The 15,521-nt window shown below is 41.7% G+C and overlaps 1 protein-coding gene across 1 annotated transcript in view; it reads left to right on the top strand.

Annotated features, from left to right (window-relative positions):
* LOC140732658 (dynein axonemal heavy chain 8-like) overlaps positions 1-15,521 on the top strand; it is a 952,247-nt gene that overhangs the window by 459,466 nt on the left and 477,260 nt on the right. Inside the window, exons 34-35 of the mRNA XM_073055351.1 lie at positions 1,613-1,853; positions 3,097-3,296. Coding sequence (XP_072911452.1) covers positions 1,613-1,853; positions 3,097-3,296 — 441 coding nt within the window. The remainder of the gene's footprint in view (positions 1-1,612; positions 1,854-3,096; positions 3,297-15,521) is intronic.

The raw sequence follows: 15,521 nt of genomic DNA, 5'->3' as shown, positions 1-15,521 counted from the left end.
TGATAGTCACACATTCTTTCCAGAATCCACTCTGCCTCTCTGGTAGGAGTCCCCAGTCAAGATGTGAAGCAAGATGGTTGAGAAGAAGGCTGGCAAAGATCTTTCTTGCAAAAAACAGCAAGGATAATCCCTGATAATTATCACAGGACTATTGGTTTCTCTTTTGCTTATACAGGTGGATGATAGATGTTTCTTTAAATCCCTGTGGAATCATCTCTTGCTGTCATATGAGTTAGAAGAACTTATGGAACTTTTCTGTTAGCACTACACCACCATCTTTGTAGGCCTCAGCTGGTATCTGATCTTTGTACTTTGCCACTAGAGAGGTGACGTATCGCTTTCTGGATCTCAGCAAAGGGCTGTGGAATATCCAATACTTCATTGACAGATACTTAGAGCAGGCAATTCATGGCTTCATCATTTAAAGTCAAATGACAATACAGAACAGTGTTAAAGTTCTCAGCCCACCTATGAAGAACTTCCACTTTGTCCATGATTAGCATGTTCCCATCAGCACTAAGGAGAGGGAAGATCCTGATGATGTGGGGACATAGACTTACTTTGGTTTAACACAGAACTTCTTTTAAACCATACTTATCTGCATTTGCCTGGATGTCATCGGTATCATTGCTCAGACAGGAATCCTGCACCTGATGCAGTTTGTGTTGTATGGTCCTTTGTATGTTATTGAAGGCATCCTTTTTTGAGGTTGACTTAGGGTCGTTGAGGAAAGCTTAGAAAAGATGACGTTTCTCTTCCAGCACTTGCTTTATTTTAACATAGTATTCATCAAATCAGTCCTTCTACTTCCTGGTAGCATGCCCCAAAATCTCTGTAGCAGTGTTGTTGACCAGTTCTTGAAGGGTTGACCAAGAGGTTTCCACTTTCTGATTGTCCAGAGGGGTGGAGTTTAAGCGATATTCCGGAGTGCCAACAAAAGACTGCTTTATGTTGCTGCTTTTCAGCTTGGAGACCTTCATCCATCTTGGGGCTTTCTTTCTTTGTGAGCATCTCTTGGGCTGGATATGAATGTTCAGTTTAGAAAGCCAGACAGTACCACTCCCAGCATCAGCACCTCCCACATTCTCTTCTAACAATCTTATCCACCTCAGCTACTAAAGTTTCTGCAGCATTGTCTGTGGTTGTAACTAAGATTTTCTGAAGCTAGTCACCTTTGTGTAATTCTGAAACAGTCATCATTAGTGCTTTGAATACCTGCATCAGTACAAGTGGCCTGGAAGTAATATGAGCCACAAACACATGTTGAAAAATAACATAGGTTTCAACTCAAGTTGCACACTATTTTGAACTACTATGCATGTCTTAGCTGCTCTGGGTGTTAACATATCAGTTGAAGGAAGGACTCAGAAGTCAAGTCATGGAACTTGTGCATCTTGCAATTAGTACTGTTATCATTATGCCTTTAATTGAAATTGGAAAAAAGGAGTGCAGAAGGTGAGTAAAGTTTATAATCCATCTTTCCAGATAACTGTCTTTCTGTATGTATTCTCTATATCATGTTTAATAATAGTTAATATTAGGTTACAGGTTAGCTTATTGATGTAGATTCATTTCAATTAGTTTTGCATTCTTTCATATGGATTACCTATAGGTGTCGTAGATTACCAAAAGCCTTGAAGGAATGGCAAGCATATCTAGATCTGAAGAAGAAAATAGATGATTTCAGTGAGTCATGTCCTCTCCTGGAAATGATGGCTAGCAAATCAATACAACCAAGACATTGGGACCGAATAGCTGCAGTAACAGGGCATAAATTTAATGTGACATCGGAAACATTCACTCTGAAACATGTTATGGAGGCTCCACTGCTTCAGTTTAAAGATGAAATTGAGGTATGATACTAACCTCAGAGGAAAAGAAATTAATTTATGAAAATAGTAAGAAATTAGCAAAAGCAAATCAGAATTTATAAACACAAGAGATTTGGTAGATGCTGGAAACCTCCAACACCATATACAAAATGCTGGAGGAACTCAGCAAATTTCGGCAGCATCAATGGAGGGGAATAAACAGTCAATGGGAGATGATAAGTGGAAGAGATAAAGAACTGAAGAAGAGGGAAGCTGTTAGGAGAGGACATTGGACTATGGAAGAAAGAGGTGGAGGAGGAGGTAATGGGCAGAAGGAGAGATGGTAACCAGGATGGAAGATTGAGAAAGAAGGTGGGAGGGGAGGAGTAATTACAGGAAGTTAGAGAAATGGACATTTATACCATTAGGTTGGAGGCTACCCAGATGGAATATGAGGTATTGCTCCTCCTACCTGAGTATGGTCCCAGAGTGTTAGTAGAGGAGTTCATGGATCAACATCTTGGAATGGCAATGGGAAGTCGAATTGAAATAGGTGGCCACCAGGAAATCCTGCTTTTTGTGGCAGATGGAGTGAAGATGCTCATAGAAGTACTCCCCCAGTCTACATTGGGTGTCACTGATGTGGATGATATTGCACAGGATACAACAGATAACTTCAACAGACTTACAGGTGAAGTGTCACCTCACTTGTGAGAACTGTTTGGTACCCTGAATGGCATAAAGAAGGTGGAGCACTTGTCCTGCTTTCAGGAATAAGTTCCAGGTGGGAGATCATTTGGGAGGAATGAGTCGACGAGAGAGTCACATAGACAGCAATCACTGTGGAAAGTGGAAAGGAGGGGGTAGGAAAATATATTTAGTGGTGGGATTTCCTAAGTGATGGAAGTTACAAAAATTGATGTGCTGGCTATGGAGGCTCAAAAAGTGATAGATCATGACCAGAGGGCATGGGGTGTTGGAGAAAGGGGATTGTGGGTGCATTGGGATAGGGTGGAAGTTTAGAAGGATTAGAGGTGAGTTGAAGACTGGTTTTTGTGCAAAGAGAGGTTAGCATTTTAAACCCTAAGTCAGATAGTGTCTTCAGAAATAGCACATTTTAAAAGAGTTTGGATGAGCATTAAGTACAAGGCCATTGCCTAAGACATGGGAAATAGGAAGAGCTAAACTAGATCTTTTTGATGGTATAAAGAAGGTCTTCAGTACTGTAAGGATTACAGAAAACAATAAAGACTGACAACAGATTTTACTGTGTGATGTTTTTCAGGATATCTGTATATCCTCCGTGAAAGAGAAGGATATTGAGGCAAAATTGACTCAGGTGATGCAGAATTGGGTCAGTCAGACTTTGAGCTTTTCTGCATTTAAGGGGCGTGGAGAACTATTGTTAAAAGGACTGGAGACAACTGAAATCATAACAATGATGGAGGATAGTTTAATGATCCTGAGCTCTTTACTCAGCAACAGGTACAAAATCAAGAAATATAATATAAATTCTTATCGAGCTAACATAAGAAAGCATATAATAGATTATTAGCGTTTTACAGCATAGAAAGAAGTCTGGTAACATGCTGTGAATGTTTTCTGCTCTCTTTCTAGCTTAATGATATTTTACCTTTAAGCTATGTGACCAGAACTGCACACAATACACCAAGTACAGTATTACCAATGTTTTATTTAGCTGTAGATGATGTTCCAGCTGTTGTACTCAGTCCTCTGTAAATGAAAGCAAGCTTGCTAATTCCCTTCTTCACATGTTGACTGCCAATATCACCATTTTCAGGGAACTGTGTACTTGTTCTCTAAGTGGCTCTGTTCTATAACATTTGCCAGGGCTCTGCCAATACTGTCCAAGCCCGGCCCACTTATGAATTCCCAAAATGCAACACTTTGCAGTTGTCTAAACGAAGTTCCATCTACCATTATTTGACCCATTTTCCCAGTTCATATCGACTTGGTCTGGCTAGAAGGTGAATGAATCAGTGACTAAGTTACTATGAACTTTGTTAAAGAGGTACCTTTTATAAACATATTTTATTAAGTTGTCTGCAACATGACACAGTCTCCAACACCACAAAAATCATTGTGTTACATATCTCCAGAGCTTCAAGAGGATGATCTCTTTGTTAGGATTGTACAATAATAGTTAACAGAAAATCGAGGAACAAAAATGCAGGGAGATTGTAGAATCTTGCAAAAATGATCGGGTTGTAATAGAACATAGAATAGTACAGCACAGTACTGGCTCTTTGGCCCACAATATTGTGATGATCTTTTAACATACTTCAAGATCAATCTAACCCTTCCCTCCCACATAGCCCTCCATTTTTGACTTCTCCTAATCAAACTCTTGTCTAATAACAAATAAACTCATCTCAGGCATCTAGCCAGGTACAGGTATCAATTTTAACTGACATTTTGATGGCAAACACTGCCACCTTCATCAGGAATTATGCCTGGGCATCTCTAGTCAAGTGGTATTTATATCCCCCATCCTGATAGATTGGTCCTCATCCAATCAGGTTTCTGCCACCCCACCTTGTTTACAATTGAATTCCGGCTAACAATGAAACAAGTATCTCTACAAGGGCCTCTGTAATTTCCTATTAAGTCTCTCTCAAAGCATGAGGATACACCTAGCCAAGACATTGGAATATATCTACCTTAAATTGCTGTTAATGTAAATATCCTCCAAAACATGTCCTTATCTCTTGAGCAACCATAATAAATACTGAGGAGAAATACTTTTTAAAAATCCAACCTATCTGCTGTGCCTCAAAACATAGGTGGCCCTGCAGATCTCTAAGAGACCTGTTCTCTCCCTAGCCACTCTTTCATTCTTAATACACAATGCTTATAAAAAGTATTCACTCCCCTTGGAAGTTTTCACATTTTATTGTTTTACAGCATTGACTCACAGTGGATTTAATTTGACTTTCTTGACACTGATCAACAGAAAAGACTCCGTGTCAAAGTGAAAATAAATTTCTATAGATTGGTATAAATTTATTCCAATATTAAACACAAAATAATTGATTGCATAATTACTCGCCCCCTTCAAGTTGATATTTAGTAGATCAACATGACCAACACGCTGGAGGAACTCAGCAGGTCAGGCAGCATCCGTTAAAACGAGCAGTCAACGTTTCAGGCCGAGATCCTTCGTCAGGACTGAAGATGCCACTTTGGCTACAATTACAGCCTTGAGTCTGTATGGATAGGTCTCTATCAGCTTTGCACATCTAGACATTGCAATTTTTCCCGATTCTTCTTTACAAAACTGCTCAAACTCTGACAAATTGCAAGGAAATCATGATGGAACAGCCCTTTTCAAATCCAGCCACAAATTCTCAATTGGATTGAGGTCTGGATTCTGACTTGGCCACTCCAGGGCATTAACTTTGTTGTTCTTAAGCCATTCCTGTGTAGCATTGGTTTTATGTTTGGGGTCATTGTCTTGCTGGAAAACAAATCTTCTCCTAAGTCGAAGTTCTCTTGTCAACTGCATCAGCTTTTCCTACAGGATTTTCCTGTATTTTGCTGCATTAATTTTACCCTCTACCTTCAGAAACCTTGCAGAGCCTGCTGCAGTGAAGCATCCCCACAGCATGATGCAGTCACCACCATACTTTATGGTAGGGATGGTGTGTTTTGATGATGAGTGATGTTTGGCTCGTGCCAAACATAACATTTGGTCTGAAGGCTAAAAAGTTCAATTTTAGTTTCATCAAACCATAGAACCATTCTTCCAGCTGACTTCAGAGACTCCGACATGCCTTCTGGCAAACTCTAGCTGAGATTTCATGTGAGACTTTTTCAACAATAGCTTTCTCCTTGCCAATCTCCCATAAAGCTGTGACTAGTGAAGCACTCAGGCAACAGTTGTTGTATGTGCAGTCTCTCCCATCTCAGCTACTGAAGCTTGTAACTCCTCCAGATTTGTCATCGTTCTCTTGGTGACCTCTCTCACTTGTCCCCTTCTTGTACAGTCACTCAATTTTTGAAGACAGCCTGCTCTAGGCAGATTTACAGCTGTTCAATATTCTTTCTATTTCTTGATGATTGACTTATCTATACTTCAAGGGATAGTCAATGATAAAAATGTTCTTGTATCCATTTCCTGACTTGTGCTTTTCAATAACCTTTTCAGAGTTGCTTGGAGTGTTCTTTTGTCTTCATGGTGAAGTTTTTGCCAGGATATTGACTTACCAGCAGTTGGCCTTTCCAGATACAGGTATATTTTTACTACAATCAATTGAAACACCTTGAATGTACACATTGATCTCCAAATGGACTTCTAAAACCAACTGGCTGAATCAGTGATGATTTGTTTTGTCATATTAAAGAGGGTGAATACTTATGCAATCAATTGTTTTGTGTTTTATATCTAATAAATTTAGATCACTTTGTAGAGATCTGTTTTCACTTTGACTGAAGTAGTCTTTTTCTGTTGATCAGTGCCAAAAATAGCCAAATTAAATCCACTGTGATTCAACATTGTGAAACAATAAAACATAAAAATTTCCAAGGAGATGATCGGATGGCCTAGTTCATCAGACAATGTATCTCGGAAGCGGTTCGATGATGACCTGGTTTGCACCTTGGAAGCTAGATTGGCAGGATTTCCTGTCTACAGGAAATTCCACTCACTCACAACCATTGTGTCCAACTTTGCTAAACAGTGATTTGGCCCAGTGGAGAAGAAAGGGGATCTTAAACCATCATGGCAACCAAACAGGAGGGAAAGGGAGATTTGCCACTTGAGAGATGAGATAAAGAATTTGAACAAACAAATTTAAAAACAGTTCACCTGGCGAAAAAGAAAGTGTTAAAGGTCTAACCAGCAAACTGTTGAAACAGCTGTGCAAGCTCAGGAGGGCGAAGTAACAGTGAAAGTGAAGAAGAAAGAAAGAGAGCACAGTTTGTTAAAAACCCATTCAGGTTCACTAAGGTTCTTCTCTGCAGTGAAAATCTGGCACCCTAACCAGCTAAAAGCAAGAGATGGAAGAATTTCTGTGGGAATCACACAGCGATCCCCATAGGAATCAAGGACTAGAATTCAATCCAAGAGTCCCCATCAAGAATCCCAACAACTGAGATGAACGTGGCAGAGCCCAAGTGGCAGGAAGTCCAGGATATCAAGAGAGCAAAGTCATTTACCACCCCAAGATGAAGTGGTATACTCTACACGATATATAATAAATGCCCAAAACTCCCCCCAGAGGTTGTGGAAGATAATGAGGAACATTTGGACCAAAGGCTCTATCTCACTAATCTGGAAAATGGCTGAAGGATGCTTTGTTCTCAAGGAAGAATATTCCTCCACAATTATCCAGTTTAAGAACATAAGAAATAGGAGCAGGAGTAGGCCATCTGGCCTGTCGAACTGGCTCTGCCATTCATTAAGACCATGGCTGATCTGACCATGGACTCATATCCACCTACCTGGCTTTTCCCAATAACCCTTAATTCCCCTACTATGCAAAAATTTATCCAACCTTGTCTTAAATATATTTACTGAGGTAGCCTCCACTCCTTCATTGGGCAGAGAATTCCACAGATTCACCACTCTCTGAGAAAAGCAGTTCCTCCTCATCGCCATCCTAAATCTATTTCCCCGAACCTTGAAGCTGTGTCCCCTTGTTGAGTCTCACATATCCAGTGGAAACAACTTTCCTACCTCTATCTTATCTATCCCTTTCATAATTTTATATGTTTCTATAAGATCTCCTCTCATTCTTCTGAATTCCAGTGATTACAGTCCCAGGTGATTCAATCTTTTCTCATAGTCTAACCCCCTCATCTCTGGAATCAACCTAGTGAACCTCCTCTGCGCCACCTCCAAAGCCAGTACATCCTTCTTCAAGTATGGAGACCAGAACTGCATGCAGTACTCCAGGTGCAGCCTCACCAGTACTCTGTACATTTACAGCTTAACTTCCCTGCTCTTAAATTCAATTTGTCTAGCAATGAAGGCCAACATTTCATTTGCCTTCTTGATAGCCTGCTGCACCTGCAAACCAACTTTTTGTGATTCATGCACAAGCACTCCCAAGTCCCTCTGCACAGCAAAATGCTGCAATTTTTTTACCATTTAAATAATAATCTGCTATTCTATTTTTGCTTCCAAAGTTGATGACCTCACATTTACCAACATTGTACTCTATCTGCTAGACCATTAACCTAACTATATCTCTCTGTAGACGCTTTGTATCTTCTTGCTTTTCCACTCAATTTAGTATCATCAGCAAACTTAGATACACTACACTCAGCTTCCTCTTCCATATCATTAATGTATATCATGAATAGCTGCGGGCCCAGCATTAACCCCTGTGACACACCATTGAATGACAACCAGAGTAACACCTGTGCATCCCAACTTTTTGCTTTCTGTTAGTTAACCAATCCTCCATCCATGTTAATACATCATCCCCAACTCTATGCATCCTTAGTTTATGGTAAGACTTTTATATGGCACCTTATCAAATGCCTTCTGGAAATAGGACAATCTCTCTCCTCAGCATGGAGTGCAAGATATTCTTCTCAGTGCTTGCGAGAAGGCTGACCTCTTACTTAATGGAGAACCACTATATCAACACATCTGTCCAGAAAGGAGGCATCCCAAGCTTTTCTGGCTGCCTTGAACACACCTTAATAATCAGCCAATTGATCGGTGAGGCCATAGAAACCTAGAAACATAGAAAACCTACAGCACAGTACAGGCCCTTTGGCCCACATGTACTTACTTAAGAAATTACCTAGGGTTACCTATAGCTCTCTATTTTTCTAAGCTCCATGTACCTATCCAGGTGTCTCTTAAAATACCCTATTGTATCCACCTCCTGCACCGCTGCTGGCAGTCTATCCCATGCACTCACCTCTCTCTGCATAAAAAAAACTTATCCCTGACAACTCCTCTGTACCTACTTCCAAAAACCTTAAAACTGTGCCCTCTCGGTACTACCCATTTCAGCCCTGGGAAAAAACCTCTGACTATCCACACAGTCAATGCCTCTCATCATCTTATATACCTCTATCAGGTCACCTTCCATCCTCCGTCACTTCAAGGAGAAAAGGCTGAGTTCACTCAACCTATTCTCATAAGGCATGCTCCCCAATCCAGGAAATATCCATGTAAATCTCCTCTGCACCCTTTCTATAGTTTCCACATCCTTCCTGTAGTGAGTTGACCAGAACTGAGCACAGTACTCCAAGTGGAGTCTGACCAGGATCCTATATAGCTGTAATAGGCAGAAGAAAGGTGACCTAACAGTTGCCTGGTTAGACCTAGCAAACGCCTATGGATCAATTCCACATGTCCTGGTTGGCCTGGACCACTGCCATATCCCGCCAGTTATGAAAGACATGGTCACCAGCTTCCTAGGAAGATTCAAGCGGTGCTTCACTTCAGCCTACTTTACAACCAGGTGGCAAGACCTCCAAAAAGGGATTCCAACCAGCTGTACAATCTTTCCCATCTTGTTTCTCATGTCATGCTCCTCATATCATCAGCCCAGACGTGACCTGAAACCCAGTGTTGGAGCCCAGCATCCGACAACCTGAAATACAGGGGTTCATGAATGACATTGCAGTAACCGCTGTAACCCATGTTCAAGCAAGATGGGTGTTGTAAACCCTGGACAATGTCGCTACCTGTGCTAGAATGACCTTCAAGACCAGGAAGTCCAGATACATGATGATCAAAAAGGGTAAGGTTACTAGCAGCTTCAGTCTTCAAGTACAGGGAGAGGTCATTCCATCCATAGAGAACAACGCAGTAAAGTTTCTTGGAAAGTGGTTTAATGCATCAATGACGGACAGCACCAACATCACTGACACTGTAAAGCAGACTGAGGAGTAGCTGAAGAAAATCGACGAAACTGGACTCCCTGATAAATTTAAGACATGGCTGTACCAACATGGTCTTCTACCAAGGCTGCTCTGGCTTTTCATGGTGTACAAATTTCCCATGACCACTGTAGAAGGCATTGAGGAAAGTATATAAGCATCTGCGGAGGTGGCTGGGGATTCCCCTCAAGTTTTTCTTCAGTGGGGCTCTACATGAGATCAGCCCAGCTATGGCTGCCATTGTCATCGGTGTGGAGGAGTTCAAGTTGGCAAAGTGTAGAGTTGTGTTAACCCTGAGGGGTTCTGATGACAAACTAAACCAAGTTGGAGTCAGAACAAAATCGAGACGAAAATGGGCCGCCTACTCGGCCATGGACCAGGTAGTAAGCTCCCTGCAGTTAAGAGACTTCATTGGCAAGCTATGCCAGGGACGGCAAAACCTCGGCTCTGCACACTTCCAACGATGGGGTAGTGCAAGTGCAAGGAATAGGTGTGGTATCATCCAGGCAGAGGTACGGAACCACAAGGAGGAAGGGCAGAGAAGTTGGGGAAATCACTGGGCACTTGTACAAAATGGGATCTTCTTCAGTGGAGCTTTGGAAACTGGACCCCTTCCACATTTCTTTCCTCCTGTGGTTTGTATATGATACTCTCCCTACATCACCACAGCTGCACGCATGGGGGCTGACAGATGACCCTAACTGCAGGTTTTGTCATCAGCGGGGTTTACTGGCACACATACTGTCAGGAAGCAAAACAGCTGAACGATGCTATAGGTGGAGCCTGCTGTCCCTTGCTGACACACTGGAGCGGGAGAGGTGTAAAAGAGACCAGCTGGCAGAGAGGCAAACAGGACAGTCATTTTCATCAAGGAGAGGGCCATGTCTGTCATATCAAAGAGGCCTAAATTCAAACTGCTGCAAACTGCCAAATTATGGGAGATTAGGGTCAATGTGAGGAGGAAGCTACATTTCCCAGAGCTGGTGAAAACCACACTTTGACCAGACACTGTACTGTGGTCCATTGAAGACAAGAAAATTATCCTGGTGGAGCTCACAGTACTATGGGAGGAAGGATGCAAGGAGGCACACGAGATGAAGGCCCTGAAATACCAGTTCTTAGTCCAGGAGTGTAGGATCAAAGGATGGCAAACTTGAATATTCCCCATGAAGATCAGCTGTAGAGGGTTCCCAGCAAAGTCTGCAAGGAGGTTGCTGTCTGCGCTGGGCCTTGATGAAAAGAGGAAAAAATCAAGCAGCTCACAGGATGGGGGAGGAGGCAGAAAGAGCCTCTTGTTGGATATGGAGCAGGCAAGAAGAGTTGAGCTGAAAGTCAGGAGCAGGTGGGCAGTGACTTGGCCACCACTGCTGACCTGCCAGCTGGAAAGTGTTGTAGTAAGGGTTGAAACTCTCTATGAAGGTTGGGCAGCACCTGATGACATCTGCTGCTGGCCAAAGGCTATGGTTACCTCATCAGGTAACTGAAGAGAGCACCCTGGTGTATAATGTAAGATTACTTTGTAGAAATATGTTTTCACATGACACAAGAAAGTCTTTTTCTGTTGTTCAGTGTCAAAAAAAAGCCCTATTAAATTTGCTATGTGACTCAATATTGTAAAACAAAACATGAAAACTTCAAAGGGGAATGAATACTTTTATAGGCACTGTAGCTATAGAAACTGCCAGATCCATCTCACACCCTTCCTTTGCTCTCCAAGTTTCCTTTTTTGGAGTATTCTTAATCATTTTATAGTCATCAAGGGATTTTCTCAATCCCTTAAAGAGAATATATCCTTTTTTTTTCTTGACCAGAGCCTCAAATCACTCACTATTCCATTGGCTAACCCAAGCACATTCCATAGGAGGAAGTCCAGCATTGCACCTCCCAAGTAGCATCCTCTATGTATTGAGTCAGTAAACTTTTCTGGACTCATTTCACAAATTCTATCTTGTTCATGGCATTAACACCTTGGTGTCCCAGTCAATATCACTAATAAAACACTATTATTCTTACAACTGTGAGTAATTTCTCAACACACCACTTTAATTCCTGCCGACTACTAGGACGTCTATAATACAGACCCAGAAGAGTGACCCTCCCCTTCTTGTTTCCAAATTCTACCCAGATGTTTTCACAGGATGATACTCAAGAATGTCACCTCTAAGTGCTGCTATTACATCTTCCCTTATTAAAAAGACTACACTCCCTCCTCACTTACTTGAACCTTTGTCACACCTATGGCATTTGTATTCTGGAAGCAACACCTATCATCAGCGATCCTCACCACCCAGGCTACTCTCTTTTCTTGTTGCTGTCATCAGGTAGAAGGTACAAGGGCCTCAGGACTACGTTCAAGAACAGTTATGACCCACAACCATCAGGCTTGAACAAAGAAGATAACTACACTCTCTTGCCCATCCATTGAGATGTTCCCACAATGATGATCTCACCTTCAGGACACTATCTTGTTATCTCATTACTTATTGTTATTCATTTATATTTGCATTTGCGCTGTTTTTTGTCTTCTGCACCTTAATAGATCTTTCATTGATTCTGCTATAGGTAGTATTCTATAGATTTACTGTGTATGCCTGCAGGAAAATTAATCTCAGGATTATATATAGTGATAAATATGTACTTTGATAATAAATTTTCTTTGAACATTGAGCTGCCAAACCTACCCTTTTTCAACCATGTTTCTGGTATAACGTTCTAGAGCTCAAACCCAATACTCTCTTTCTGACCTGTTAAACCTTGAGTATTGAACTAAAAGCAGTTTAACTGAGTATTCCTGTCCCTGCAAGTGGCCAAGTGATCTAGTGATCGTCTAGTGATCTGAAGGTCGCTAGTTTGAGCCTTGGCTGAGGCTGCGTGTGTGTCCTTGCAAGGCACTTAACCACACATTGCACTGTGACGACACTGGTGCCAAGCTGTATGGGTCCTAATGCCCTTCCCTTGGACAACATTGGGGCGTGAAGAGGGGAGACTTGCAGCTTGGGCAACTGCCAGTCTTCCATTAAAAAAAACCTTGAAACTTTCCAAGGTGCAAATCCATGGTCTATGGAGACTAACGGAGGCCTACTACTACTACCTAATTCTACTATAACTATCATGAATACTGGATTTGCTCTTGCTGGCTACTGCTTCATTGCTTGTTTCAGCTCAGACTCCAACTCCATTACCAATCTAGTTTAAACCCTCCTGTGTAACATTTCCAAATTTCTAAATGACTAAATAGCAATTAATAAATAGTAATTCAATCAGTTTTAAATTAGTTATGCGAAGGAACAAGATCAAGTTCTAAACAAAGAGAATGCACATTTTGACAGTATTAGGTAGGAACTTACAAAGGTTAATTGGAATAGGATGATGGACTTCGACATTCTTATCTGAAAAGCTAAAAGCTTCATAGACATGAGCTGAGTTAGTCACACCTAAGGTGTATGCTGTACATAGTTAGGCGACCACCAGGAGAAGTAAGGAGAAGAGAGAGACAGCACAGGGTTTCTCGGTGGCCATTCCCCTCATTAACAAATATACCCCTTTGGATACTGATGGAGGGGGAAGGAGAAATGAACCTTCTGGACACAGCAGCAGAAGCTAGGTTAGTGGCACTGAGACCATCTCTGAGGCTTAGGGAAAGGGTAAGGGAAAAGTCAGACTGAGCGGTGGTAATAGGACAGACAGGAGATTCTATGGCTGCAAATGAGATGACAGGATGATGTGTTGCCTCCTGGGCTCCAGGGTCATAGTGTAGAACTCTCAGCAGCTGCAGAGCATTCTCAAAGAGAAAGGTGAACAACCGGAAGTCATGGTACATGTACCAATCAATGGTATAGGTAGAAAGAAGGATGAGATCCTGTGCAGTGACTACTGGGAGTTAAATGAGAACTTAAAAAGCAAGACCTTAAGTGGACTGATCTCTGGATCACAGCCAGTGGCATGTGCTAGTGAGGATAGAAATAGATAGCTCAAATGAATGTGTGGCTGAGGAGCTGGTGCAGGGGAAGGGATTATTAGGATCTCTTCTGGGAGAAGGATGTTCTCTACAAGAGGGATGGTTTGCACCCGAACTGGAGAGAGATCAATATACTGGTTGGGAGATTTGCTAGTGTTACTCGAGAGGGTTTAAAAAAGAGTTACAGGGGGTGGAAACCTGAACAGTGGTGTAGCTAAAGAGAAATCAGGGGATAATACATTAGCCAATGAGTTGAAGTTTAGTCGTTAGGATAGACAGGAGCACAGTAAAGGGAGAGGAAAGATCATTGGTATAAACTGCATTTATTTCAATGAAAGAGGCTTAACAGATAAGGCAGATGAACTTAAGATGTGAATTGTCTCTAAGGTGTGGGATATCATAGCCATAACAGAAACATGCCTGAGGGAATGATGGGATTGGCAACTCAGTGTTTCAGAATACAGATGCTACAAGTGAAGCAGATGAGTGGGAGTTGTCTTCATGATTAAGGCTTAATAATGTTCCTTCGCGAGGATATTTGTGAGGGAATCATGCAATGAGGAATATAGAAGGAACTTAAAAACAAAGGAACGGTCAATCCAATGGGATTGTACTACAGGCCCCTGAATAGTCAAAGGGAATTTGAGAAGTGGATATGTAGAGAGATTGCAGCTAGCTGTATACATAAATGATATAATTAGTGGGAGATTTTAACTTCTGTGATATTGACGGTGCCTACCATAGTGTGAAAGACTTGGACAGAGTGGGATTTATGAAATGTGTGGATTTTCTTTATCAATATATAGAGGCACCTACTAGAGAGGTGCAACACTAGACCTCCTCCTGGAGAATGAGGTATGTGATGAGGTAAAAACATCTGTCAGTGAACATCATGTCCAGTGACCATAATTCTTTTAGCTTTAAAACAATTATGAAGAATGATATGACTGATTCACAGATGAAATCCTGAACTGGCACCAAACAAGTTTTGGAGCCATTAGGTGTGATCTTTCAAAGGTTGATTTGCTGGGATTTTTTGCAAGGAAAGGGGTATTTACCAAGTGGGAGGCCTTTAAAAGAGTGATGTCAAGAGCTCAGAGCCTGCAGGTTCCTGTTGTGCTGGCAGGCTTCAGGATCCCTGGCTGACAGGAGAATTTGAGGCTGGTTTAAATAAAAGAGAGAGGCATACATGGTGTATGTGTAATTTGCAACTAGTGATCTTTTGATGACTACAAGAAATGTAGGAGTGCACAAAAGACAAGTTAGGAGGGCAAAATAGGATATGGGAGAGCTTGGGGGGGGTGGGGCAGACTAAGGCAAAATCCAAAGAGATTTTACAGGTACACTAAAAGTAAAAGGGTGCTAGGGAGAGAAAAGATCAGTATGACTATCTGTGTGGGGATCAAATTGAAATGGGAGAGATTTTTAATGAATCTCTCTCTTCAGCTTTTACTATGAAGAAAATGATGAAAGCTATGGAAATGGGGGAAATTGAATGGTGTGTCTCAGGCAACATAAGGATTATCAGGGAGGAGGTATTGGAGACTTAGAGAGAACTAAGAAATTCCCACGGTCTGACCTGATGCAGGACAAGATAGGACAAATTCAGCATGGTTTCCTTAAACAAAAATTTTTCCCGATGAACCTGTTGGAATTCTTTGAGGAAATTACAGGTAGTATAGATAAAGGGGATGCAGTGGATGTTGTATATTTGGACTTTCAGAAGGCCTTTGACAAGGTGCCACACATGAGGCTGCTTGTGTGCCCATGGGATTACAGGAAAGTTACTGGCACAGTTACAGCATTGGCTGATTGGTAGGAGGCAGCAAGTAGGAATAAAGGGATCCTTTTCTGGTTGGCTGCCAGTGACTAGTGCTCTTCCACAG

The sequence above is a fragment of the Hemitrygon akajei genome, chromosome 9, assembly GCF_048418815.1.
Source record: "Hemitrygon akajei chromosome 9, sHemAka1.3, whole genome shotgun sequence".
Lineage (NCBI taxonomy): Eukaryota > Metazoa > Chordata > Chondrichthyes > Myliobatiformes > Dasyatidae > Hemitrygon > Hemitrygon akajei.
The sequence above is the reverse complement of the archived record's forward strand: the minus strand, read 5'-3'. Positions and strand labels throughout refer to the sequence as shown.